Genomic DNA, 25,500 nt, shown 5'->3' on the forward strand with positions numbered 1-25,500 from the left:
TATTTTTATAATCATCGTAATCATACTTAAGTTAACCGGTTGAATCCTTTGTATGATTATATCCCTGTACCTTTAAATCCAATGCCTAACTATGCTTCTGCTGATACTAGCATATGCTCTTCCGTACTGCTTGTCTATCAGTTATCTGGTCAACGCACAACATGGCCTACCGCATTTCATTTCATTCTCTCAATGTAAAGCATTACATCAGGCACTCACGTTCGCTCTTTCATTCACAGTCTAGCTGTCAGTTTTAGACATCTAACTTGTTTCCTGCTGCTTAGTTTCCGCTCTAGTTTCTTTGTTGTCCTGCAGTATAGGATGGTAGTGGCAAATGCCTATCTTATGCATTTTTCACAGGAGGCTTTAGCTCAAGGTAAACTCAAATTTTCCTATTCAAATAAATTTAAACTTTAAAGCGCAGAAGTGCTTTTTTGACGCCACCGTTAGACTTATTCGTAAAAACTCGTTGCATTTAAGAGCTAAACCTAAGGTATAGCCAGAGCTGCAAGCAGAATTTTCAGTGAAAGCCTGGAATGTTTCACAAGAAAAAATTTCCGAAAATTAATCCGGAACTCTGCGCCAAAAACATAACGCAATTCTGAAAACCGCATCTCTTATAGAACATATGGTGGACAAATCTGAAATATTGTCACGTAGGAGTTACGGTGAAGAAAGAAGCGAAACCGCGAATGACGAAACTAGCGTCTTATTCGGCGAACATGCGCCCTAAAAAGCAGGCTACACTCAAAGAACGGCGACAGCGGCGTATACAGTCGGCGATCGTCGAAAATCTGATCAGCGTGTCAAGCGCGTCAGCTTGTATACATGAGCCATCGAAGGTTTCAGAGTAATCGCTGGTACCTGCGTGTTTTCCAGAAAGTTCTACACAATTCGCGTCGCACATGCAATCAGATTATACAAACTAGGGTGACAACAGACAGCAGAAAGAATAATCGATAACATTCGAGAAACTGCCGATACATGCGGGCGCGTCCCGCGCTGAGCGATAAAATTTTTTAGACGGTGAAAAGCGGTCACCCGCAAAAGATATACAAGTACACGCTTCAATATAAGTTTACAGCTCATGCGACGTCTTTGCAGTGTTTACGAGGGTTTTGCAAAAGTCCTCCTTACTTATCAGTATACTTAAACCGGTGCCAAATCTTCTGCACTGCACATCTTCTAGCTCTTACTTGCATGTTCATAGAAGTGCATGCTCTGATCTTCCAGTTACACTCACCAGTTCTCTTTCTTCACAAATCTTTTCGACTCTGCGAGGCACACAGTGTTTTTTTTTCATTTTCCCATTATCTTCAAGTTGCTTGTAAATTTCATAAGCCCCACAAGGTTCTCTCGGCCACACATTCTATTCATGAGGAGATAGGAAACGCGAGTAGTCGGTTTCATAATCATCGGCAAATTTTTTCGCTGCCTTGATTCTCTTCATCGCATGCACGCTTGCTTCGTCGTCGTCCCCGATAAACGTCCTTCCTTTCTTTTTATACTGGCCCTCCTGAGGCAATAACGGTGAATGTTACGCACTGCTGCAAACTCCATCCGCGCGTTGCGAATGAAACCAACTGGACCACGAATACGTTTTTCGCACTTTCTGACAACGTGGGAAGGACCCAGAATTCCGCTGTCGCTGCCTGAATGTCATTTTCAAAGAAGCACGGAGTCTCCTAGTGTGACAAACGCAAAATTCCTCTGTGCCGCTCGCTGAAATGAAAGTTCTTTGCTCGACGGCACTAGCTCCGCTTATAGTTTGTGTTGGGGCGTTCAGTCAGCCTTACTTGACGAGAACTGCGACTTTTCAAAATGTAGCTTTAGTACTTCGCCACACATATTTAAAACAGCGCCGAAAAAACACGGACAAGGGAGGACACAAGACGAGCGCTGTTGACTCCTTTAGGAACTGGTCTACCTCTCCAGCAGACCAGCTCCTAAAGGAGTCAACAGCGCTCGTACTGTGTCCTCCCTTGTCCGTGTTTTTGGCACTGTTTTAAATATGAATGATCCGTACCAACTACCTCGCACCCAAACCCTTCTGAGACTTCGCCATAGGCTGCAGAGTGCTAGCTAGAGCCAAAGCTTGTCTTTTGAGTCCTATTGTGTTAGGCCGCTGCTGCTTCTGTGCAGCACTTCCGGCAACATTTAAAGATTGGGTACATTGAAATAACTTGTTTTATGTCTGAGGTTACCCTTTCAAGCAACATTTAGTTTACTTCCGGGTGGTATGTAGCATAGCGTCGCAGCACGATGTGGCTGACAGCCCACTGAAGAAATTGTTGCGTATAAATGCAGGCCAATGTCACGTATCACCACTTTGAGTTTAGAGACGCTGTTGCGTGTGCCGAGGTATGCGTGGCCGGCAGGAGGCCTCGACCCCACTTCACGCAGAGTCAGAGACGAGGAGAGCTTTCTCGGCGAAGAAATCTTTATACAATATGTACAAGTTGGCGTGGTTATCAGGAGAGACCAACTGAGCAGCTCCAAGCTGCTTAAATAGCACATCCCCGTCCCCAGATTCCCCAGACAGTCCCTAAGGACGAACAAGGTAGAGAGAGAGAGGGTCCGGGCAGGCTCTGTGGTCCCAACGCCGCTTCCAATGGCCGGCGCCTCCGGGCACCGCGCTGCGCCGTCAGGCCAATCTGGCGGTCGGTCGGTATGGTGCGCCGGGCAAGTTCAATGGCCCGGCATAGGACAACGGAACAATCTGCAAGGCAAGGTGTCGAAACATAGTCCTTGGGTGGTCGGTAAAAGGGTTGCCCCTGGGCGCCGCCGCACAAAGGAGGGGGGGGAGGGTGCATTGCTGCCCGCACGAGGAGGGGCCGAATAGCAGTCCGTGAGCCGGCGGCCGCTTCCGTCGTTGACGCCGTGCAGCCGCGAGGACACCCAAGCCGTGCACTTAGTCGTCATGTGCCCGAAGCGGGCACCATGTGGGGATGAATGCTGCCTCCACGGTCGACACACCACAGCACTGGCCTCCCTTCAGGCAAATCCCAAGGCACAAACATAACAGCTCCTCCGCCGACGGGGAAGATCTCGTACGGTGAGAAGTCTCAGCTGCTCGACGGAAGAGATCTGCTTCGCCTCCTGTCTCTTCATTTTCTCCTAAATCACGTAGAACGAAACCACTGGCTCGGCAGCGCAAGCCGTACTCCCTAAGCGACCAAGCTGACATTGACAGCGAAAACTGCTATGCTTCGTTAACTTCTGGCAGTCACACAAGTGTTCTCGCTTCTTCACAAGGCAAATAAACAAAAGTATACAGTTGCAGCCAAAAGAAATTTAGTACAAGCTGGCAAGATAAAATAAAGGCGCGGCTTAAACCATCAGCATTGGCATTAGCTGCTCTCTTTCAATAGCGCACGCTGAAATTCAGCTCCTGAAGTGCTAGACTCCACCTTAACAATCGGGGATTCTTGCCTGACATTTGAGCCAGCCACTTTAGCGGGCAATGATCAGTCACAAAGACAAATGTCGTTCCGTAAAGGTAGCAGGCTAGGTTTCGAGATGCCCAAACAGGGCATGCACCTTCTTTTTCCGATGAGCTATAGGCCTCCTCTCGTACTGTGAGCTTTCGGCTCGCGCATAACACTGGGTGCTCTTCACCATTGTCACCCTCCTGACACAACATAACCCCAAACCCACGATTGCTTGCATCGCACTGTACAATAAAGGGTCGGTCGTAGTTCGGTGCACGCAGCACGGGAGAAGCCGAGAGAGCCGCTTGTTCTGAATATTGGGGAAAGGGACACATCTGATCTTTGGTTGTCGCATTCAGCTTCCTATGTTCAATGCTAGGCGGTGGGTCTTTACCCGGGACCTCTACAAGAATGGGCGGAGAAGCATAGAAGCTCTCGCAAGGCTCGATTATTCTAAGTTCCAGCATCCGCTCAACTTCTCTTTTTAACATTTCCTGCTGTCTCGGTGCCGTCCTGTAAGCTTGTGATTTCACTGGAGTTTCGGATGTGAGTTCTATGTCGTGAGCCATCAGCTCCGGCTTTCCTGGATTTTGAGAAAACAAATCCATGTTCTCTTCTACCAAGTTATTTAGATCAGCCAATCGCATGTCTGTCAAAGCTTCCTGAGACGCAGTGACCCTCATCGCATCTTCCGCACCCGTAATTTGATTCATTCCACTTAGGCACGGAATTTCTGTAGCCACTTCCTCCGTCACGTTGAGAGCCAAATTAACTGTTTGCTCCCCAATGAGAACCTCTCTCGTCACTTTTGCTAGCATGCTATCTAGTGAGCTAGAGCATGGCAGGACAAACAACCCGTCGACACATTCGACGTCCTTCATCAATGCGCTCTCGAACTTGGTTTGTCTGGTTGTTCTGCCTGATTGCCCAAGAGCCCTCACCTCTGCATTTTCTGCAATCTCTCTATCATGCTTAACAGTCTCTCCCTCTCTACTCACTGATATTGAAGGGCTTTCCGGCTCAATTTCGCACTCATCGCCGAGTGGATTGCTCAATTCCACGTCAGTATCCTGTTCTTTCATTTCCAGCTTAGCAGCCAAGGCACGCGCTTTAGATGTCGTTAGAGCCGGAACGCTACCCTCCACCCAATCTTTACCCTGGTCCCTCAGTAGGCGATCGGTGCGGTTAGAGAACAAGTAAGGGTACTGCGGCGGCAGCTTGTTGGAAACAGCCGCCTCAGTACACACTTCACCGAATGGCCCGCTGAGCACCACATCTGCGACCGGAAGGCAGACACTCGTGTCCTCTAACACAGCATTTATCCAAGCGCATTGGCCATTATACTGCTCTTGCTTTACATAATCCGGGTGCACGAGATCAATGGTTGCTCCACTGTCCCGCAACACGGTACAGTTTTTCCCATTCACCTGCAGTTTAGACATGTGCGGTTTGAGCAGCTCATCATTAGTCCGCGAGTCAGAAACGTACGCGAACACAACTTTTGGTTTGCGGCAGCCGGCAGCTATGTGACCGGTTTCGTTGCAGTTGAAGCACGTCACCGGCCTCCGTTCTTCGAACAAGTTCTTCTGTGAACGTTTCTCACGAATCTCTCTCTCTTGTTCCCCTACCGGCTGCTCGTGAACCTTCAGCTCCACTTCTTTCGCAGCATCTTTCCCATTACTGGGCTTAGCTGTACCCTTCCAGCCTCTCTTTTCCACCGCACCGGCGATCGTAGCCTCCTCTTTAATTCCTCTGCGTGAGGCATACTGATCCGCCAGGTCAGCGGCTGACTGCACCGACTCGACACGATCCCTGTCTTGGATCCAAAGTTTCATTGCCTCCGGCACCTTTGAATAAAACTGCTCCAAGGCAAACACTTCTAACGCCTTTTCGAAGCTGCCAAAAGCTTTGGCGCCCTTTAACCACTCGGCCAAATTTACCTTTAACTCATAAGCAAACTCGGCAAAAGTAGCGCCCTGCCTTTTGTTCAGACTTCGAAATCTCTGCCTGAATGCCTCTGCTGACAAATGAAACCGCTTCAATAGGCTCTCTTTCACCTGATCATAATCATCAGAATCATCCGCAGGCAACCTCGCAAGCACATCTGCTGCCTCGCAGGGCAACAAACTAAGCAAGCGCCGCGCCCAAGTGCTGCGAACAAATTTTGACTTCTCGCAAGTTCTCTCGAAATTTACGAGATACAGGCCTATGTCTTGCCCAACCTTGAAGGGCTGCATAAGTTTAGATAGATCATAAAGGTCATGTCTACCTGCTCCCTCTGATTCCGGAACCACACTTGTCTTTCTCAACTCGACATCAAGTCGAAGTTTCTCTATCTGAAGCTCTGTTAGCTTCTGCTCGTCCGCCTTGCGCCTTAGGATTTCGTTCCACATTTCTACGATTTCCTCTTTCGCAAGATCCGTGCTCTCAATCGCTTCAATGATACTTGCTTTCGTCATTTGAAGCTGAACTTCAACGCCTAGCTCCTCGCAAAGGGATACGAGCTGAGTTCTAAGCAACCGTTTCAGATCCATCGCGGAACTCTGGTGTGACAATGCCTCGACCTCTACCCAGAAGTACCAAAACACGCTTCTGCGGCAGGTCCCTACCAGCGACTAGGATTACACCTCTATCCAGTCAGCCCGGTCACTCAAAAGAGCAAAGCCAACACTCACCAGCCCTAAGCTGTCCGTCCCCGTGATCTCGGTGTGCTGTCGTCCGTCATACTTCAGGCTCGATCCCACCGCTCGCCATCCAGCTGTTGCGTGTGCCGAGGTATGCGTGGCCGGCAGGAGGCCTCGACCCCACTTCACGCAGAGTCAGAGACGAGGAGAGCTTTCTCGGCGAAGAAATCTTTATACAATATGTACAAGTTGGCGTGGTTATCAGGAGAGACCAACTGAGCAGCTCCAAGCGGCTTAAATAGCACATCCCCGTCCCCAGATTCCCCAGACAGTCCCTAAGGACAAACAAGGTAGAGAGAGAGAGGGTCCGGGCAGGCTCTGTGGTCCCAACGCCGCTTCCAATGGCCGGCGCCTCCGGGCACCGCGCTGCGCCGTCAGGCCAATCTGGCGGTCGGTCGGTATGGTGCGCCGGGCAAGTTCAATGGCCCGGCATAGGACAACGGAACAATCTGCAAGGCAAGGTGTCGAAACATAGTCCTTGGGTGGTCGGTAAAAGGGTTGCCCCTGGGCGCCGCCGCACAAAGGAGGGGGGGGAGGGTGCATTGCTGCCCGCACGAGGAGGGGCCGAATAGCAGTCCGTGAGCCGGCGGCCGCTTCCGTCGTTGACGCCGTGCAGCCGCGAGGACACCCAAGCCGTGCACTTAGTCGTCATGTGCCCGAAGCGGGCACCATGTGGGGATGAATGCTGCCTCCACGGTCGACACACCACAGCACTGGCCTCCCTTCAGGCAAATACCAAGGCACAAACATAACAACGCTCTCTCTGTTCATGAGCGCGACCTCTGTTACAGCGCATGCTGCCGCCAACGGTGTGCACTGGTCAATCGCCGCTATGAATCACTGCGTTTTGCGCAAGAATGTTACAGCAAAGCTGTTAAAGGCTACTTCCCCCAGGATCGTGCCCGCGTGTAAACACAATACTATCATCTGGATTGGCTCCAGCATCGTCTTCTACAGCTGGCTCGTTTGCGCCCCTCGGCGCTACCGCGCGATCGCGCTCATGTCACATCTCCCGCGTTCGCCATCGTCATTAAATAATTAATTAAGAAGCACAAAGACGTAACCAAATTTACAGCGCATCCCAGTGAAGCTATTAAGGTCTAGTTCCCCTATGGTGGTGTCGTTCTGTAGACACAAACCTCCCCATACGTTATGCAGGGCCGACCCGCGACGCAGGTGACGCAGGCGTGAAACACTCCCCATACGTGCGCCAATCCCGAAGATAGTGCAATGCCGGGTCGGTCAGCGGCGGAGGTGCAGTTCACCATTAAGGGGCCCACATACACAGCTTCGCTGGTCGTCCTTCTTCACAGAGTGAAAGGGCACTGAGTTTTTCTTCTTCAGCTACGTGTACAACTTCGAAAGGTCTATTCTAGTCATTCGAGAACTCCTTTCCTTGTTCTCCTTGTTTCCTTCTTCTTGTTTGTGTTGCAGGAATGGCACGATCTTACGTACTCTTCCACATCTTTCTTTATGTTGTTTTTTTCTGGCGAACCTCCGTCAAATCTAATTATAAGTGCACCAGAAACCGTTGTGTCCGTCGGTGTTAGGTGGACAGGTGAAGTACCGTATTTACGCGTGCAGATAGGGCCCTCGTGTAAAGCCTGCCCCCTAATTTCTAGTGCGAGAATTTGGATGTTCCACTATGCATCCCCCACTTTAGAACGCCCGCACTCAACTAGTGGTCAGGCGTCCACTACCACAAACATCTGCCAAGATCACGTGTGGGCATGAAGCTAATCAATCTTCCAACCGATTCTGGACAGCACAGCTTAAACTGACATTGTCGCAGAGAAAAGGCCACCTTCGTGATACGTGCATTTCACGACGACCTCCGACGCATGTCGTGTTGCCCGATTGGTGGATCGAACGCGAAACGCACCAGCGGCGTCGGCCATCACAAAATTTCAATCAGTCAGTCAGTCAAGAACTTTATTGAGGTCCTGAGGAGGTTTAAGCCGTTGAGTTCCTTGGACCGAAACCGTAGGCGACACCCAAGTCGGGACGGGAACGTGGCGACGCTCCGCCACTTCTTGGGCCCTCTGGACGGCCTTGAGTTGGAGTTTGAGGTCCGGGCTTTTGAGGGCTTCTTCCCATTTGGGCTCACTAGAGTGAAGGCCCTCTGGTAACGCGGTACATTGCCATAGCATGTGCGAGAGTGAGCAATAAAGTTGTGGGCAGTCTGGGCAATTTGCCGGGATTTCTGAGTTGTAGTGGTTTAGTAGGTCTCGTGACGGATACGAGTCCGTTTGCAGCATTCGAAACCCGGCCGCCTGTGCCGCGTTTCAAATTTCAAAATTTCAAGCAATTTTCTTTTTCAAGAAAACACGAGATTGAGCAAATGTATGTAAACTTACTTTGCGCTTTGCTGGCTCCCTAAAAGACGACAAAATGAATTTTACAAAAGCAGGTGCCTGAATATTTAGGCATTTTCTCGGCATTGCTTCTCTCTGGAAAATAGGTTCGCAGCTCTAAATATGGTGACGTATGGAAATACACAGACAGAAGAGACTATTTAGATGGTATTTACACTGAAACCACACCGCCAGGTACAGACACGCTCGCGCTAGGAGCCCAGACACTTCAACGTCTTTTTCACGGCAGCTCGTCTCTTGAACTTCTGTTGATGGTGTCGTACGTCACACTACCTACCGGCAGCAAAAGCGCCTTCTTGATGCTCTTAAAGATCTCAGACGCCTGGAGAGCTCTTATGTCTGGCGACGTGAACAATGTCACTGGTTGTCACAGCGTAGTACGTAGTGGGAGAGGCTTTGATGATTTCATATGGGACATCGGTCACTTGGCGGAGCACGCGATATGGGCCTGTGTAACAGGAGAAAAATTTTTCACAAAGCCAAAGTTTACAAAATGGTGCCCAAAGCAGCACGAGGTTTTCAGGCAAATAGTGGACTTCACGGCGATGAAGGTCGTAGCGGTGCTTCTATTCGTCTTGCCACCGGGGAGTAGTATTACGATACCATCAACAGATGCTCCAAGAGACATGGAGAGAGGCATGTCCATTGGAAGAGCTGTCCAACAAAGGCGACGCACCGACAGAACCACTGAACTGCACTGAAACTCAACAACATTACAGAGATAGCAGGAGACAATTCCCTCCACCACATAATTCCCTTAACCGAGAAGATGCCGTCGCGTGGCGACAGCTTCAAACAAATTAATTTCACAGCCTCTTTTAACTTCACCTCTTCCACCCCACACAATATCCCTCCTACTTTCTTACTGTGGTGCAAAGCCCACGGTATATCATTGCACCTGGGAGTGCCCACACCCTCCTGGTTACTCCCCTATTCTTTCACCTTCACCTTCCTCCTGGGAGACTGCGCTGACCAGTTGAGACCCGCAAGAGCAGCGACGGCTGATCCCGTGGGCACGTGGAGCGGCGCGAGCCAATCGGGCCCTGAACTAAGGGCTCCACCCTACGAGGAAGTCACCCGATCTCATAACAAATGTTATCTCTCTCTCTCTCTAAGAGACACGCTCACACCAAGAGCCCAGACACTTCATCATCTTTTTTCGCAGCAGCTCGTCTCGAGCGTCTGTTGATGGTACCGTAATAACATAAAAAAATAAATAGATAAATAGTCGACCACCAGCAGTGCATGGCTTTATTTGGCCAATCAATCTGAGCACAGTGTGTGGCTTCAGTAAGTATCGATTAGCCTGCCTCATGTGACGCCCGCACCCACTAAAAAAATCGAAAAGTGGGGGCCTTGCACGATTGAATGTGGCACTTTTGGTATAAAGGTCTCTGAGAACAAGAACTTGCCATTTTGAAACAGAGTGCCTTCGGATCTTCCTGTTAGTTACGTAAGACTTATCAATCCAGTTAAAACTTCCGCTTACAAACATGACAAGGCATCGGCATCTGCCATGCCAATGTGCGCATGATAAAGTACCTGAAAGTTAGGAAAATAACTTCTTAAGTGTTATGCGCCAGAGAGAGAAGGGAAGACGGAAACGCAGGGAGGTTAGCCAGACTGAATCCGGTTTGCTACCCTACACGTGTGGAGGGGAATGGGGAGTGAAAGAGAGAGAAAACATGAGTCTATACCGCACGTTAACATGCACTAAGTTAGGTGTAGGATGTCTATAGTCGGGCACTCAAGTCTGTTGCCTTGAGGTAGTGAAAAAGCACTCGAACTACTTTCTTGGCTAATGAACTGTTAGGCCAGGCTCCCAAGATCTTTGCTTCCATAAATGGCCTGTCATCCAGTCCATTCAAGGCACACTGGAGAGTCCGACGTTGATTATGAAAGCGAGAACAGTGCCACAAAAGATGACTGATGGTCTCTTCCCACTTGCACTTAGCGCATATTGATGAGTCCGCCAATCCAATACGATAGCTGTAGGAGTTGGTGAATGCTACTCCTACCCACAGCCGACACAACAGTGTTGCGTCACGTCATGAAATGTTTGCGCCAGAATCACGATCTGCTTATGACGCACACTATAGTGGGGGATATCTGATTATTTTTACCCCCTGGGGCTCTTTAACTTGCGCCCATTGCGCGGTACAAGGTCGTTTTTGCATTTCGTCCCCATCAAAATGCGTCCGCCGAAGACGGATTGGTGTCCCACGCCGTCGGGCTTAGCAGTACCTTTAAGTCGAACTGTGGAAGTTAGTTTATCCAATCGGCTATCTTGCTCCTGGGCTCTGAAAGAACCTAAGAAATATCAGGGCTTGACGACATGTATAAAGCTTGAAGTTTCTTTCATCCATCTGTGATTGGAAATGCCGTACGGCCAATATAACTGTGAGAGCTTTTTCAGTCGTCGAGTACTTGAGTTACACAAAAGTAAACGGGTGAGAGTAGTATTCGAGAAGTCGACATTGTTGGCTAGGAGGAAAACTAGTGCCTCTTTAGGTACAGGACTGCCCCTGTACTAAGTAAGGCATTCGTATTCATTTCAAACGGTAGGCTAAAATTCGGTAATGCAATCACTAGGTCCGATATAAGGCATATGAGCTCCAAATGGGATATGTCGTGTTCCTCTGACCAAAGGGAAGGAACGTCCTTCTTCGCTAGCTCTGTCAAACACTTTGTTAACTTAGCAAAGGCCACGATAAGTTCCCTGATGGTGACCGCCAGTTCAAGGAAGAATTTAGAGATTATGTGGCTTATTGTGCTTGGATATTGGCTGTACAGACTCCTCCCGCTTGGTGCTTTTATTGGCACTGTCCAATACACTGCTGCGAAAGACGACCTTGGCCTTTGAAAACATGCTTCCTTTTCGTTTATATTAGGGTCTGTAATGCTAGCAAAACGCAAATGAAACGCTGACTGGCGGACGGCACCAGCATTAGGCATTTTCGCAGCTCTCCCTTCAGCCAGACTTTCCTTCCATGCGATACACTGTGTGTGTTCGATTTTCTCACAGTTGTGCTGCGAAGCGGAAGCTGCACTTATTACTTTGACGTAGCTTTGCGGCGGTCTCTGATACAGATAAGATATGGATACAGTCATAGAAGATCAGTTGCTGTACTGGGGTTGCGGAAATTTTCTTGTGCAAGGAGAAAAAAAAATGACAGCTCCTGACGCTCTTCGATTGTGTTCACATGGTCACCTCAGTGCAAGTTCAGCCTGGAGATGTTGCATGATTGGACGGGACAAAGGCAGTTCACGCGTAAGAAAAAGTACTCTTCTGGAAGTGTTTATTTTTCTTGATAATAAATGCATAGATCTGCCCAATCATTATATACGTGTTTTTCGACATTGTATCCGTAAACGGTTACGTTACAATATTCCACAGTTTTCAAGTCTGGAACTTTACTCTTGTTAACCACAGTGATCCTCCACTACCCTCCAAGCACTGATGTCGTTTAGGTGCAATTTTACAGACGCTTAAAACAATCTGTACGTAATATTATTCCTTGTGGTGGTGACAAGAAAACATATAGAGGCCAGTTCCGTTTCCTCCTTTTCTTGTTATACATGTTTTCAAATGACGACGTCTGATGGGCATAATCGCGTATTGTAGCATGCTGTTTCGCCCGATTACACTTCCTTCAATCTCTGCATTAGTTCTTCTCTACAGCACTCGGAGTTAAGCACAACATTGCATGCCTTAGTGCAGTCGTAGTGCGACTACCAATATTACAAAAGTCTGTGACAGGGCGGAGTCAGCCTCTTATATCTATCGCAACTTCTCAAACAAATATTCAACAAAAACTGGAGTCATACCTGAAAGATAGAGCTTTCTCCCAGCTCTGTAGATTCCTATCGAAGAATTATCTTAGTGAACTCACTTGTATTCTGCACGCGGCCATTCTATTTTCTTTTGGAGGCGAACATCACGCCCGGTTATTAGTACCACTCTTAAGTACAAGGACAGAGTCGCGATCTGATCAAAAACCTGTCGCCAGCCGTTTTGGTTACTTGGTTACTCAGAGAAAGTAAAGTAAGCCTGAGCGCTTTGATGGTGAATCACAAAATGCTGGAGCCCAATTGAGCCACCATTTCAAGAAACGGTTCTTCACGTTCCCTCTACACTCTCTGCCGCTCAATTAGGTTATGAAGAAATTCACCCACTCCCTGGCTGTTCATCGTTTTGGAGGAGATAGCTGGCTGCTTATTTGAAAAGACGGCTGTTACAAAGTGGTTAGGGGAGCAGGCTTAATTGTAAGAGTCAGAGGCGCCTCGAAGAGCAGCAAGCAAGCAATGGCAGCAATCACAAAGTGCACACATACGCGTACATTCAAGCTCAAAAAGTGCAAGTATACGTACACAGAGCATAGCGGCAAGCGAGACTAAGCATCCCTACTAAGCGTTCAGACCGACTACCACAGCGCACCCACAGATTGACTGGTGTTCCACGAAGCTGGGCCGGTATACCTTAAAACTATTCAAGTCTGTTTTTATTTCGAATCGGCCATTAGCCCTCCGTGATAGGTTAAAATGGCTCGGGCTCTCCCCATATGGTTGTGGCGCTCGCCCATATGGGCTGGTGCCGAACGATTCTGACTTGTCAGGGAGTGCCGATTTGGAATAAAAACAGATTGAAACAGTTCTACGTTATAGGCCCTCTGGCATGGGGCCTCGCTCGGTGAACTCCACGAGTGGAGGCGGCAGGTGAGCTCTCGCATACTCTTGTTCGTCGGCTGCTTGACGGGAGCGGAAGACGTGTCGTTAAGCCCTCGTGCGTTGGCGCTCGACTCGGTCCCTCCGATAGCTGTTGAGCTTCCGAATGTTGACGTCCGACTCAAGCCAACGCGTCTTCCTTGCGCCGCTTCTCAGCTCCGCCTCTCTTGCCCACGTGGTGTCTTCTTCTGCAGGTTGATTCAGCCACGCGCCGATTCTCTGCGGGCTCTTCTGTGGCGCTTGCTCACTTGTAGTTTTCTTCTTGATTTATAATTTTCCTACACCACCAGCGCACGTGCAGCGAGGCGCCGTCCTATAGTCAGCGGTGCACGTGCCTTCAGGCACGTGCTTTTATATTTTCAACGTGCCTCGTCAACGTGTTCGATTTCGATGCGTCGCTAGGCACTTCCCCACACCGACATTTCTGCCGCGGCATGTGTCATAAGATTGTTCGCATAAGCGATCGACAATCGTGTCATTTGTTTCGCTCACGCCGACTTGATTTCAAGTGACCCGGTTTGGGGCATTGGGCCATCTCTCAACGACGTTCGTGTCCATGGGTAGATGAAGCATCAGTGCCCAATCAATCCGTCCGGCTTTTTATTATGCGCGCAGGCTGCGACGTTGGAGAGACTGCTACAGTTCACACGGTTTTCTGAAGCATCGATGGACGTAGCCCGTGAAGAGTGCATCTACTCCGGTGCAGTACACAAGATCCTGTCGACTGCGCCAACTTTGTAATGATCCACCACTTTCTCAGACTGGCCAAGGTGCCATGTTGCTTCATTCTGCCTCGATTCACTTCTTCACCGCACCTACTCTTGCTTCGCCATCGTGTCCCTTAGAGTGCATACCATATTTCTTCCGGACAGGTTTGGTAATGCTGTCGCAGCGTTTCTATAAAGCGTCGAAATGTGCCCGGAAAAGCAATTGCCGCAAGCAACATACCATTCCGCTACGCACGCTAGTACATTTCACTGCGCTGGACTGAGATATCAATACCTTTTTGCGTACATGAAATGATTTCTCTAACTCTCATTACTATCATTACGCACAACAAGTTCCTGAATTTCCGCATGATCGGGCATTTGCTTCTGCCTGTAGATGCGAATGTGTCCGTACACGTCTCCCATCTAGGCACTCCTGCTGTGCAGGTCTGTTTGTGTTTATGCTTTCGATCACTTCACCAGCTTCGCCGTTAAAGAAATGAAGAGGATGTGCTGTACATCAGTCTCATCTTTCGCTTCACCATACACACGACCACTTGTATCTTGAACATGGCCATCTCTGTCTATGAAGTGTGCTTTCTTTTACTACGAAACTTTATTTCGAGAAAGCCCAAAAAAGTTACCTAAACCACATACATACTTATTATTTATCTGGCCAGGCACTCACGATTGGCAAAAAAAAAGATTGTGAACAAGGCTCCCGTGTGGGAGCAGAAACGTCCTATATATGTAAGATTTCATGGTCGGTGTCCGTTTTTAATTCTTCTAAAACAATTGAAAGCGATAAATTCAGCAATATAACCAATAAAATTAAATAACTTCTTAGTTTTCAATTTTATGGCACATGTTTTGTATTGTACAGTTGAAGGGGATTGTTATAGAAGTGTAGCTCCATGTTTCTACAGTTCAAAAATGGTCATGTAAACTGAAATAGTTAAGTCAAATTACTGTCTCAATTTACCCGGTTTCCCAGGCAGCACTGCGTAGCGCAACTCGCAGTGCAACTCCCTGCGACGTACCAGGGCGGCGTAAAATGAAGATTTGCTATACGGCGCCATAAAGCCATCCGTCTCGCCCTGCTGGAGTGACTATGCCATTAATCGTGAGTTGCACACAGCGCCAGTCGGAATAAGCTCTTGGGAAGAGGAAAGGGCAATGGCACCTTCATTTTGCGTAATCAGCAAATATAGCAAAAGATTTGACGGCAGTTATTTTGCTTACGTGGCTATTCAGTGAAGTAGAAATACGGAACTAGCCTTTTATGATGATTCCCTTGAACTTCCTAATGTAAGTGTGTGCTGTAAAATTGGCAAGTGTGAGGTTATATTCTTAAATTAGGTCCATTAGTAATTGAATTGCTTTGGATTTTTCTTGCAAATGACGTCTACCAGAACAGCTTAATTATTCTGTGCTGACGTAATTCAAGTAACCTTTACGGGCATTTTTTGATGGATTCGATGTAAAAAAGGAGCAGGTTGCATACTCCACGTACTTCCGTCCACGTGAAACATTTCTTGCGAACTTACCAAAAATGTTCGCCGAGGGTAGCAATCTGCCGGTTCCATATGAACCAGAAGTCCAAGAATCCGTGCAGCAGAAGCGCAATCGGGTGGTTCGCGTTGCGCGCGTCACATCCCTTGTGAACATAGTGCATCTTGATACCCTAGAAAAAAAACATGCTTTTGTTAAGCATTGTTTATTTCTAACAATGTATAATATGCACGCAAGATCTGCGTTCCATTCATCCCGTGACGACACGGATGAATTAGGTTGCCTGTTATGTTCCCTAACCCAGCTTTCAGTTTCAGCACGCTGCTACCTTTTGTCGTACAAGGCACAGAGAATGCCCGTGTTGCTGCTGCTCGGGCCCATGTGGCAGGTCAGATCGCCTATGCGTGACTCCATAACTCGCAATCATCGCAAAAGAACCCCTACCACCTTCTCTTGTTTCCGTGCCCTTATGTAGGCCTTTCTGTGTAGTTTTTACCGCTTCACGCGGAACCTTACACCGTTTTGCGGCAACTAGACCACGCAAACTATGAGGCACTGATGGCAGGGCCTAAGGCTTCACATCTACGCTGCGCCCTATCACGTCGTACGCGTGTTCTGGCTTAAATAATACGTTTCCGTCAGCTCCGTGTTTCGTTCGTATGTCCTGACGCGGTACTGCGCCTGTCCAGATGAGCGCCGTTTCGGCACAGACTGTCTATAGTAAGTGCATAAACCTTGGCTTACTTTTTGTTCATTTGATGCCACATCACAGCATAAATAGGACGCTATCAGTATTAGCTACATTAGCATTGAAGCGTACTCGAAAACTTTAGTGAGCTTGAATTGCAAAACATTAATGTTTAGGTATGATTTACTCTTTAGTGATTATATCCACTGTCAAAGCGCAATTTACAAGAAAGTAAAATGCATGTGCGCACATTACGGGGGACTTATACTGGGGTAATTTATGATGGAAAGGGATTCTATGGCACACAGATTTTCACGGATTTTCTTAGCAGTTCAGAAGAAGTGTTCTTGGTATTAGACTTCACAAGAGGGAAACTAAATGAAAGAAAGAGAAGCAACTTTAGATAGTGCGTGGGAATGGGAAATGGCGTCCTCGATAGCGAGTTCCTTCCGAAGTTGCATTTGACAGAAATCCTCAGAAGGAACGCACACAATGGCAGATGCATGAAGGCATATCATTCAAGAACGTCACTAATTTGAAGCCACCATGTTTGTTAGCAGCACTAACCAATGACCATACAAACAAGCGCGATGTTTATACAAACTCAAACTATGCTCAAACAATTTATTTAGATAAAACAGCAGTTGCACAAGGCCTTACTGAGAGGGAGACTTAGGTACGCGGTGATGTAGTCGTGGATGCCTGGTTTCAGTAAATAAGGAAGCAAAGCGCAAAGTCTGACACCCACTTTTATGTGCGTTTACCTCATCGGGAACATTTATGTTGAAATGGCGTGAAACGAGTAGTGAAGAAAAAGTACAGCAACTTCATGAATGCTTTGTCTCAACACCCCGCCGACCAACAGGAGGTCCCGATACAGTCTTTGACTATGGGACCTCCTTATGTATACTACGCACATGCAATTATCTGTATTTTTACTAATAAATAAATTATGAAATTATGAAAAAAAAAGCCGGTCCTCTTTCAAAAGCTTCCTGAACGGGCCGATATCGGAGGCGAACTTCCTTGGAAAATGGTCAAAGTAGGAGCTCAGGCCGACAGAGCCAGCTGCTCTCACTGAACCCAGCAGAAATAATTTATGTACATCATACTGTTCCTCAGTGCCTAGGGGGACATCTGTCATTGGTAAATTGTGACCCATTATTTGAAGTGCACTGCGTGTGCCTGGGAGACCGCTTATAATTAGAAAACCGCCAACTGGATGCTGCCTCACTAAAGTGAAGCCCTTGCCTTCATGTGGTACAGAGCGACAAATACACCAAAATATATTCTCAGTAAGAAAGATTCGCTCCTAATGTTTCGCCCTCGTCCTAACAATCATAATGAGTTTCCTGTCCTGGTTCCTGAAACCAAGGTGAGTTAAAAATGACAATTAAAACGCCCTGGCAACGTTATTTCTTCTTGCATTCTTTAATAACCATGTTCTCCAAGTGCCTTGCCAGACAAAAATGTTCCACTATAATAATATCGAATTTTTGCCCAGCATAGGCACTGAATACCAGTGAAAAATTTTGATGATGAATCAACTATTTTCAAAATTTCTAATAATTCGCATACTCTTATAATAGACCATGGCCAGCTGTTCTGTGCAGGACACACACTGCCTAACTACATCTGTTATTTTTTACCTTTAATACCTACTGTCGTATTCCTTAGAGAATTACGGTGGTATAAAGTTTGTAAACAGGGATGAGGTGCCTCAGAAAGGCTGGCCAGCGTTTCGATAGGAGGACCTATCTTCGTCAAAGGCGACCTAGCCATCCTCGGCATGTTAGTTTCAAAGGGTTAGTGCAGTGACAACACGTGCGGGTGTTGTCGCTGGCGGCGGGTTTTAAAGGGAGAGACATCCGAGGTAATGAGCGTTGTCGTCCGGCGTCTGTGAGCTTCATTCCCTATACGAGGGGACAACAGCGGGAGAGTGGGAACGCGGGGAGAAAAGAAAAGAAAGAAAAGCAGAGGAAAAAAACCCAGGGTGACACCAAGACGAAAAAAAGGAGAGACAGAACAAGAAAGAAAAAAAAATATTAGAGAAAGACGGGGGCATGGCAGGGCGTTGGGGAGGCGAGAGGTTAAGGAGCATTCAGGGGTGTCGTTGGCGGCATGTTCTTGTGGCATTAGAAGAGCCGGTTCGGCGGTCAGGGCACGAGTAACACAAAAGACAAAAAAGACGAGTTGAAACAGTGACTTGAGTAGCAGAGCAGCAATACGTCGAGTAATATTGAAGTAGTTAAGTTGGCGACGAAGAGTCTGCGGTGCAATGTATGGGGTGACTGAAAGGCAGCGGCATGGTCTTTCAAGGGGCATTACCCCAGTAGCTTAACATAGGTGTCGTTACGGCGGCATCCAGAAATTACGATACCATGGGTTGAGGCGCCGAAAAAGGCATATTGACTTCGGAATGTGTTGGTGAGGGTGTTTAAGGTATTATATATATATATATATATATATATATATATATATATATATATATATATATATATATATATATATATAAGAAAAAGGAAATAAGAGGGGGGAGGGGACCGTAACCGGAATAACAAATAGGAGGGTGATGTGCGCAGAAGCCGGCGGGGGCAAGTGTACATGAGAGAAGGGGGTCGTAAAGTTGATATAAACGTAAAAACCTGAAATAGTATATTAAATTGAGTAGTAGGCAGCAAAACAATTTTTTTTTTCTCAGAAATGGAAGAGTAGGTGAGCTTAAAAATTAAGGTTAGCTGGTGGCATAATGCGTTTTGTGTCTCGGTTGATGATATGAGAAATTCAGATTTACGTTACCGCTTTTAATGATAGTAAGTTGCAACGTGCGAAATTAATTCCCGTCGGGTGTGAGCAATTAAACTTGTGTATGAGGTATGATTCCGTATATTTCCTCTCGCGAGGGGAACGGAAATTTGTTTGTAGTATATAGACCTTTGCTTTGTCAAATCTATGACCATGTTCATTAAAGTGGCTGGCTACTGCTTTAGGTAAATTGTGTTTTGTGTCCGCGCGGTGACCGTTGAGTCTTGTATAAATTTGTTGTCCACTCTCACCTATGTATTGTTTGCTACAAGCAGCGCATTCTAGACAGTAGACTACGTTGCTTGATGTGCAGGTGAAAGCCGAAGTTACCTTGTGTGCGTAATTCGACGCTGTACTTTTTACTGTAGTAGTAGATTGAATATGTTTGCATTTAGAGCACCTGGGGCGGCCACAGGGACTGGTTTCCAACTCCCTCTTTGTCTTTAGTTTGGAGTGCACAAGAAAATCTTTAAAATTAGTGTTGCGTCTTTAGGCTACTCAGGGAGGGTCGGGAAAAATCTTATTAAATTTCTGGTTGCTGTTGAGAATTGGGTAGCATTTACTGACGTTCTTATTAACATTTGGGAGTGTGTTTGAGAATTTAGTAGTAAGAAGAGGCGTTGTTGTTTTTGTCATCCTCGGGCGGGGCTTGAGGACCTCGGCTCGATCAAGTTTGATTGCAGCGGTGTAGGCTCTTTGAAGGTCACTGTTTGGGTGGTTCCTGTTTGATAGGGTTAGGTTCAAGGCCATTTGTTTGCTAAGAAGAGAGCTCACAAATACACAGCGCAGTGGCTCATTTTATTTAAATCTACGTTAGGCTTCCAGGACAAGCATAGACAACGTGTCTAAGAGAAGAGGATTCACTTGCAAATAAGTAAGCATGTTTTGTACTTAAGCACAACGGCGAAGTAATTACAACAGCAACCCATCGACAAGATAATGCTTCGCAGCGTTAGAAATTCAGAGAAGTAACAGCGCTGTGTACTGGAGCGCCAAACACTTGAGAAGCAGCCTGTCGTTCTCGTTGTGCAATCAACGTAAAACATAGTGCTACTACAGTATTCCCGAGAATTCGTACTTTCGCTTAAATTAAAGCTGATTTGAAAGCTGAGTTGAAAGCTGAATTTCACAAAGATGCCTTCCTTGAGAGTATGTGGATCAAAATAAAGTGGTGTTCAGCGTGTCGTATTTTTTTCTTTGGGGGAAAGGGAAGGGTGGCAGAACTTATACAAGACCAGTAAATGCAGCATTATGCTTGTTACTTTCAATATACAGGAAACCACGAGCTGTCGGAGTTGATAATATGTGACGCCAACATAAATCGAATAGAAAGTAAGCACATAGCTAACAAAATGTTTTTAAACCATTTGTGTGCTTTCTGCGGGTGTCAACGCTTCAAGTTGGTCAGTGAGCGCCAGCAACTACACACCTATGGTATTCTCATGAGCAATCTACCAACAGTAAAACATCCATCTGTTCCATTGATGGGCATTGTACACTTTCGTCACATTGATGGTTCACAGACATAAAGAGAAAATAAATATTACGTACATTAATATTTGCATATGCGTGCGTTCCAAGTTTACTGTCCTTTAATTCTGGTGGTTCACTTCGTCTGTGGGGTTCGAGGATTGCTTGGCCGTGAAGCGCCACTTGAACTTTGACGTACGCCTCCATCCAGATCCACATGCTTGTCCCGATTGCCAGGACCATTATTTTGGCAATAACTGAAGGCAGCACCATTTTGTTGAAAGGCTGCTAAACTGGAGCGTTTTAATAAGTTGAAGACTGAAAGTGAACATGAATCATGGTCAGATGTTAAACGTATGAATATCAAGATAGTAAGTTTGTATAGTCATTTTCAGCCGTATTAGGCGCTTAAAGAGAGGTTCGACGAACTAGAGCTTTATCTGCGAACAGCTCTCTCTATGCCATAATTCAGGTTGTGCTATGCAAATGAGAACTATAAACAATATATATATATATATATATATATATATATATATATATATATATATATATATATATATATATATATATATATATATATATATATAAGAAAAAGTGCATGCGCACGTAGAAAGGCAAAACCAAACATTTCATCCGACGTTCTCGACGAGGTACAGCCATCATTACGAGTGCCATTGCAAGCCCAGAGCGTACAATTTATACATTTTCTTTGTAGGGATGGCCGATATAGGTGCAATTTGTTAGGAAAAAACGTACAGGGAGCTACAAGCACTAGTTTCCTAGATTTCGCTACAAAAAGTCCAAAGGCTACCAGGCTACCGTAGGCTACCAGTACGTGTGTCCCCTCATTCATTTTTCCAAACAACGAACGTTGCGCGCATAGGAATATTAACAGGCGGGCATTACGTCCAACTCCCACATAAAAAATAGAGCCTAGAGAAATACGTAATGAAAGGGCACCGCTAGTGGAATGCAGGGGGAAGGGTCACATCAGCATTGGGTATGGGAGTGGTGGCAAGGTGCCAGAGGGACGTTTCTCTTTTTCTTTGTTTGAAGTTACTGCAACTTCCGTGCGACAACAAAAACGGTCTTACACACCCGTTGGTCATATCACACCCATACTGTCGCCACCATTCGCCTCTGAGTCACGCAAACTGCAGAGTGAGATGATCTCAGGAATTTTGTTATTGTGGGCAAGCTTTCTCTGATACGAAGTATTTACGTGCATGAAAAATTAAACAAAATGAAATAAATACCAAAACCAACACTTTCGGTTACCCGCGGCAATTTACATTAAAAGTACCGACTAAATGGTTAGGTTATCAAAGTTTAGGTTTAAGTTCATCAATGTTGTGACCAACCAGGTCATAAATTTGATGAACTTAAACTCTACATCTTACAGTGAAATTTCCGTTCTGAACGAGAAAGAAAATACAGAGAATCATACCTTATCCATAAGTTCAAGACATTGCAACCAATAGGCATAAACGTTTCAAAGGGAGGTTTAGAATCTATTCGCTATGCTAAATTTCAAGCTATTGGCAACAACACTTAGTTTGATTTCTTGGTGTATCCCCCCCCCCCCCCACTTTTTTTCCTTTCCTTTCCTTTTTTTTCTTTTTTGTCAGCCTGCGTGTCAGACGCCTTTGACACGCGGGCTAACGCACGTGCGTTGACAGACCGGCATGGGGGGGGGGGGGATGCCCTGGCTTTGACCTTGCACACAGCGTTCCTTTACTCTCACTTCGACACACTAACACATTTTCCCTCGTTTCCGCATCCTCCCGCCTCACAGCCTCGCCCCTTTAGAAGAACCCCACCTATATATACTGTGGCGAGGAAACCATACGTCGCCTTGAAGAAGACAAGTCCACTTGTCGAAACGTTGGCTCCTGCATTCCCCTTGTTCACGTTTTGCTCAAATACTAAATGGCGTTTTGAGACTATGGGCGCGTGCATCGCGTTGTGTAGCGCGATCGAGAGCGCGTGCGCGCAAGAGCAGGTGGTCAATCATACTGCTATCATGCTGCATACTGATCGGCCAATGCCCTAACAAAACAGGTTGTACCATTCGCTCGCAGGAGTACAAAACAAAGTCAGTTGACATGACGTCGCCGTCAAACTAGTCGTCGTCATCGTTTTGCTCTGGCCGTCATCGCGGATACGTTTGTGTCACGCATACAGTTGCTTCATATACACAAACATGTTGGTCCTGCTGGCGACGCTTTGTACAACCTCAAATGATGCCGGGTAGTCAACTACTTTCACAGTACTTGCCAATCAGAAAGGTAGGTCAGGATAGTGTAAGCGAAACATCCATTGCACTGTGCAATGCAAAAATGAAGTTCCTTTGGCGCCCGTTTATTCACTTCCTGTTTGACGAATTCCGTTTTTCCTTGTAACGGCGCGGCTGCGCAGCTTGTAGCTATATATACCTGTTAGTCTGGCTTCAAGAAAATCAGTTGTTACTTTTCGCCTGCGTTCGTCTTCCTTTATGTTGTGCCGTCCCGCAGCGCACTATTTCAACATGGTGCTCATGTCAGAACACCAACTAACCCAACATTCAACTCTTTTAAAGAGGACAACACACTTCGTCCGAATTTCACTTAATCATCTGTTCGACCTCTGTATCACTATAAAGGTATTGCTACAATATTGATTTTGTTGTTCTTACCGGAAATTCTTTGGAGAGTCTCTGAAGTACTCAAAGAACTTTTGAGTAGAACGTTGGGCTTGTCGCGGCCTTCAGTAGGCGAAATTCTTACGCCTTAATCCTTCGCCACCCATAAGCTACTGGAGATACTCGCGCACAACATTAACATTAGTGCTATCCATAAAACAGCCGTCTTTCGAGAGTTTCAGTCGATATGACTCGGCACCCCAAACGACCAAGGTCAATATATTCTATTAAAACGTAGTTGCCGTTGCTTGTGAACATAAGGAGACAAGTAGGAAAGAGGACGTGACCGGAACAATACCTACCTATATTTCTTCTTCAAAGCCTATGAGCAAACCCACGCCATACGCAAAACAAAAGCTGAAAGCCAGTAAAGAGCCAGGTGCATTTGAGACCAACCCTCAGGTGCAAAAACCTGCGCATTGTTCTCACTATTTTTTAGTTCTCGCTGCTAAACTTCTCGCCTCGCAGCTGCTTTTTTTTTATTTTTTGAAAGAACGCAACCACGTGAGTTCTAACGATTTCCCTGCGAGCATCCCTTCGACACAATAAGGTTAACGCCACACGATCTGCTCCTGGATAAAAAGAATTGAAATGTCGAAATACATCTGCCATTATGCTTGAGAAACTAAGAAAACACAAATGAAAAATTCATTTTCGCGTAGTTTTTATCAATGTTTTATCCCGTGGTCGTCGCCACACTTTCTAATGGACTCCTCAGTCACTCGTTAAGGAGGTCTGTGTGCATTGTTTCGTACATGGCAAGCCATTTACGCTAGCGGCCATCACAAGACTGAAGCTAGTGGATGTTTCTCCTCAAAACCACGGATAACGTCATGATGTCGAGATCCATCACTCATCACTTCCGCGAGATAGTGCGGAATATTAACTAATGTAACGATTTCAGATAATGCTACAGCAATAGCAGCTTCGGTCAACTTTTATATGCAGGCACCATTCAATTTGGTGCCGATCAGATTTTATGTATAAGCGGCTGGCTAAGGAAGCCTGTGTCACGTGAGCATCATGTTTTTTTGTGGGGAAGGCCCGATATATTTCCATCAAACTTTAGCAAATTGAGTGGCTGCGAATCAGCGCCTGCGCTGTGCGGCCACTGAGCTTGAGGCGCCGGATTTAGTTCGTGGTCGCCGCTGACACATTCGCATGCGATAACGTTCGGACACTTGTAGACAGCTGCACATTAAAAAACCGCAGTCTGCCGAAATTAATCAGGAGACGCCCATTACCACGTCTCGTATAGACCGGGTGTTGCTTTGCGACGTCAAACTCCCTAACTCGATTTTAGAGAACCTTAGCACAGCTCCTTGTGTACGCACCACACAACTGTCCCAATCGCTATTTCACGTATTAAAAAGTATTCACTAATAAGTGTTTGCATGGTACTCTGTGCTGTTATTGGATTACTCGCTCAGTCGTTTTCATGTCAGCGGGTGCCCGTCGCAGTAATCCCAATGTGCTTTGAGAAATACAGAGCAAAGAAATACTGAACAAACAAGAAAGTGTCGACGCTTAAGAAGACAAGGTGAACGTTCACGGTGGTTCAAATAATTTCATGAATAAATTTTGACCATATCTCTATGTTCGGTGTCTTTCTGACTTTTTTCCTGTTCAGTATTTTCTCATCTCGTACCTTATTTCTATAGTATGTCATGCGTCAGGACGTCGACATTGTCTTATTTAGCGTGGACACTGTTTTGACCTTTTCTTTCTTTCCGGGCTGTGGTTAAAAGAGAGCCAGATCGCAGACAAACAAACCCGCGTTAAGTTAGCAAAGGAAACCCTGTCTTCAAGAGCGCAGCAAACTTAACACGCACGTTGAAAGCGTGGGGCGGGCAGCAACGTCCGGGATACTTCGCGCGTGCGTTCACTTGGCGCATGCTCGGCAGATGGTGCTAGTACTAAAGTATTTGAAATGCACGAGTGTTTAGCGCTCATTATAGTTCTTTCGACTGCATCTCTAGTTGATGAGTGTTGCTACGTGTTCCCCGCATGGAGAGGTACGTCTCATTTTATGCTTATGTTCATAGGACATCTACAACTTAATTACCGCACTTTCATTTCTTGAAATGTTCACAGAATAGCCAGATGCGAGATACGCCAAACCTGTATGAGTCTATAGAAAGCACCTTGTTATAAAAATGCCCAGCCCCGAGTATATTAGTGGCTCATGGTCGGATAAAGAAATGCTTTCATAGCCTCACAAAGGGCGTAGATATGGGCCTTAACTTTCCAGTAGTCTGTTAATAATACGAAAAGATTATATGGCTTATGAAGCGGAAAATCCGAAGGTGTGGCCGGAGCTGCAACAAAAAGTCACGTGGTCGCTCGTGCGACTGCTCGCGCGTTTGTCGGCGTCTTGCTCCACAGCTGACTCCGATGCCGCTCAACCCGCCAACGTTCCCCTA

General features: G+C 46.5%; 1 protein-coding gene across 2 annotated transcripts in view; it reads right to left on the bottom strand.

Annotated features, from left to right (window-relative positions):
• The window catches only part of LOC126534401 (AB hydrolase superfamily protein YfhM-like), a 40,178-nt gene extending 16,702 nt beyond the window's left edge, over positions 1–23,476 (bottom strand). The window contains exons 1-3 of one of the 2 annotated variants that reach the window (XM_055072869.2): positions 23,380–23,476; positions 20,479–20,715; positions 15,470–15,606 (exon numbers count right to left, since the gene is read on the bottom strand). In XM_055072869.2, the coding sequence (XP_054928844.2) occupies positions 15,470–15,606; positions 20,479–20,670 (329 nt within the window). In that variant the 5' untranslated portion in view covers positions 20,671–20,715; positions 23,380–23,476. Of the gene's footprint in view, positions 1–15,469; positions 15,607–20,478; positions 20,716–23,071; positions 23,352–23,379 lie in introns of those variants that run through there. The other variant, XM_050181686.3, reaches the window with a different exon arrangement.
• Between the last annotated feature and the right edge of the window lie 2,024 nt (positions 23,477–25,500).

Source organism: Dermacentor andersoni, chromosome 7 (genome assembly GCF_023375885.2).
Source record: "Dermacentor andersoni chromosome 7, qqDerAnde1_hic_scaffold, whole genome shotgun sequence".
NCBI lineage: Eukaryota > Metazoa > Arthropoda > Arachnida > Ixodida > Ixodidae > Dermacentor > Dermacentor andersoni.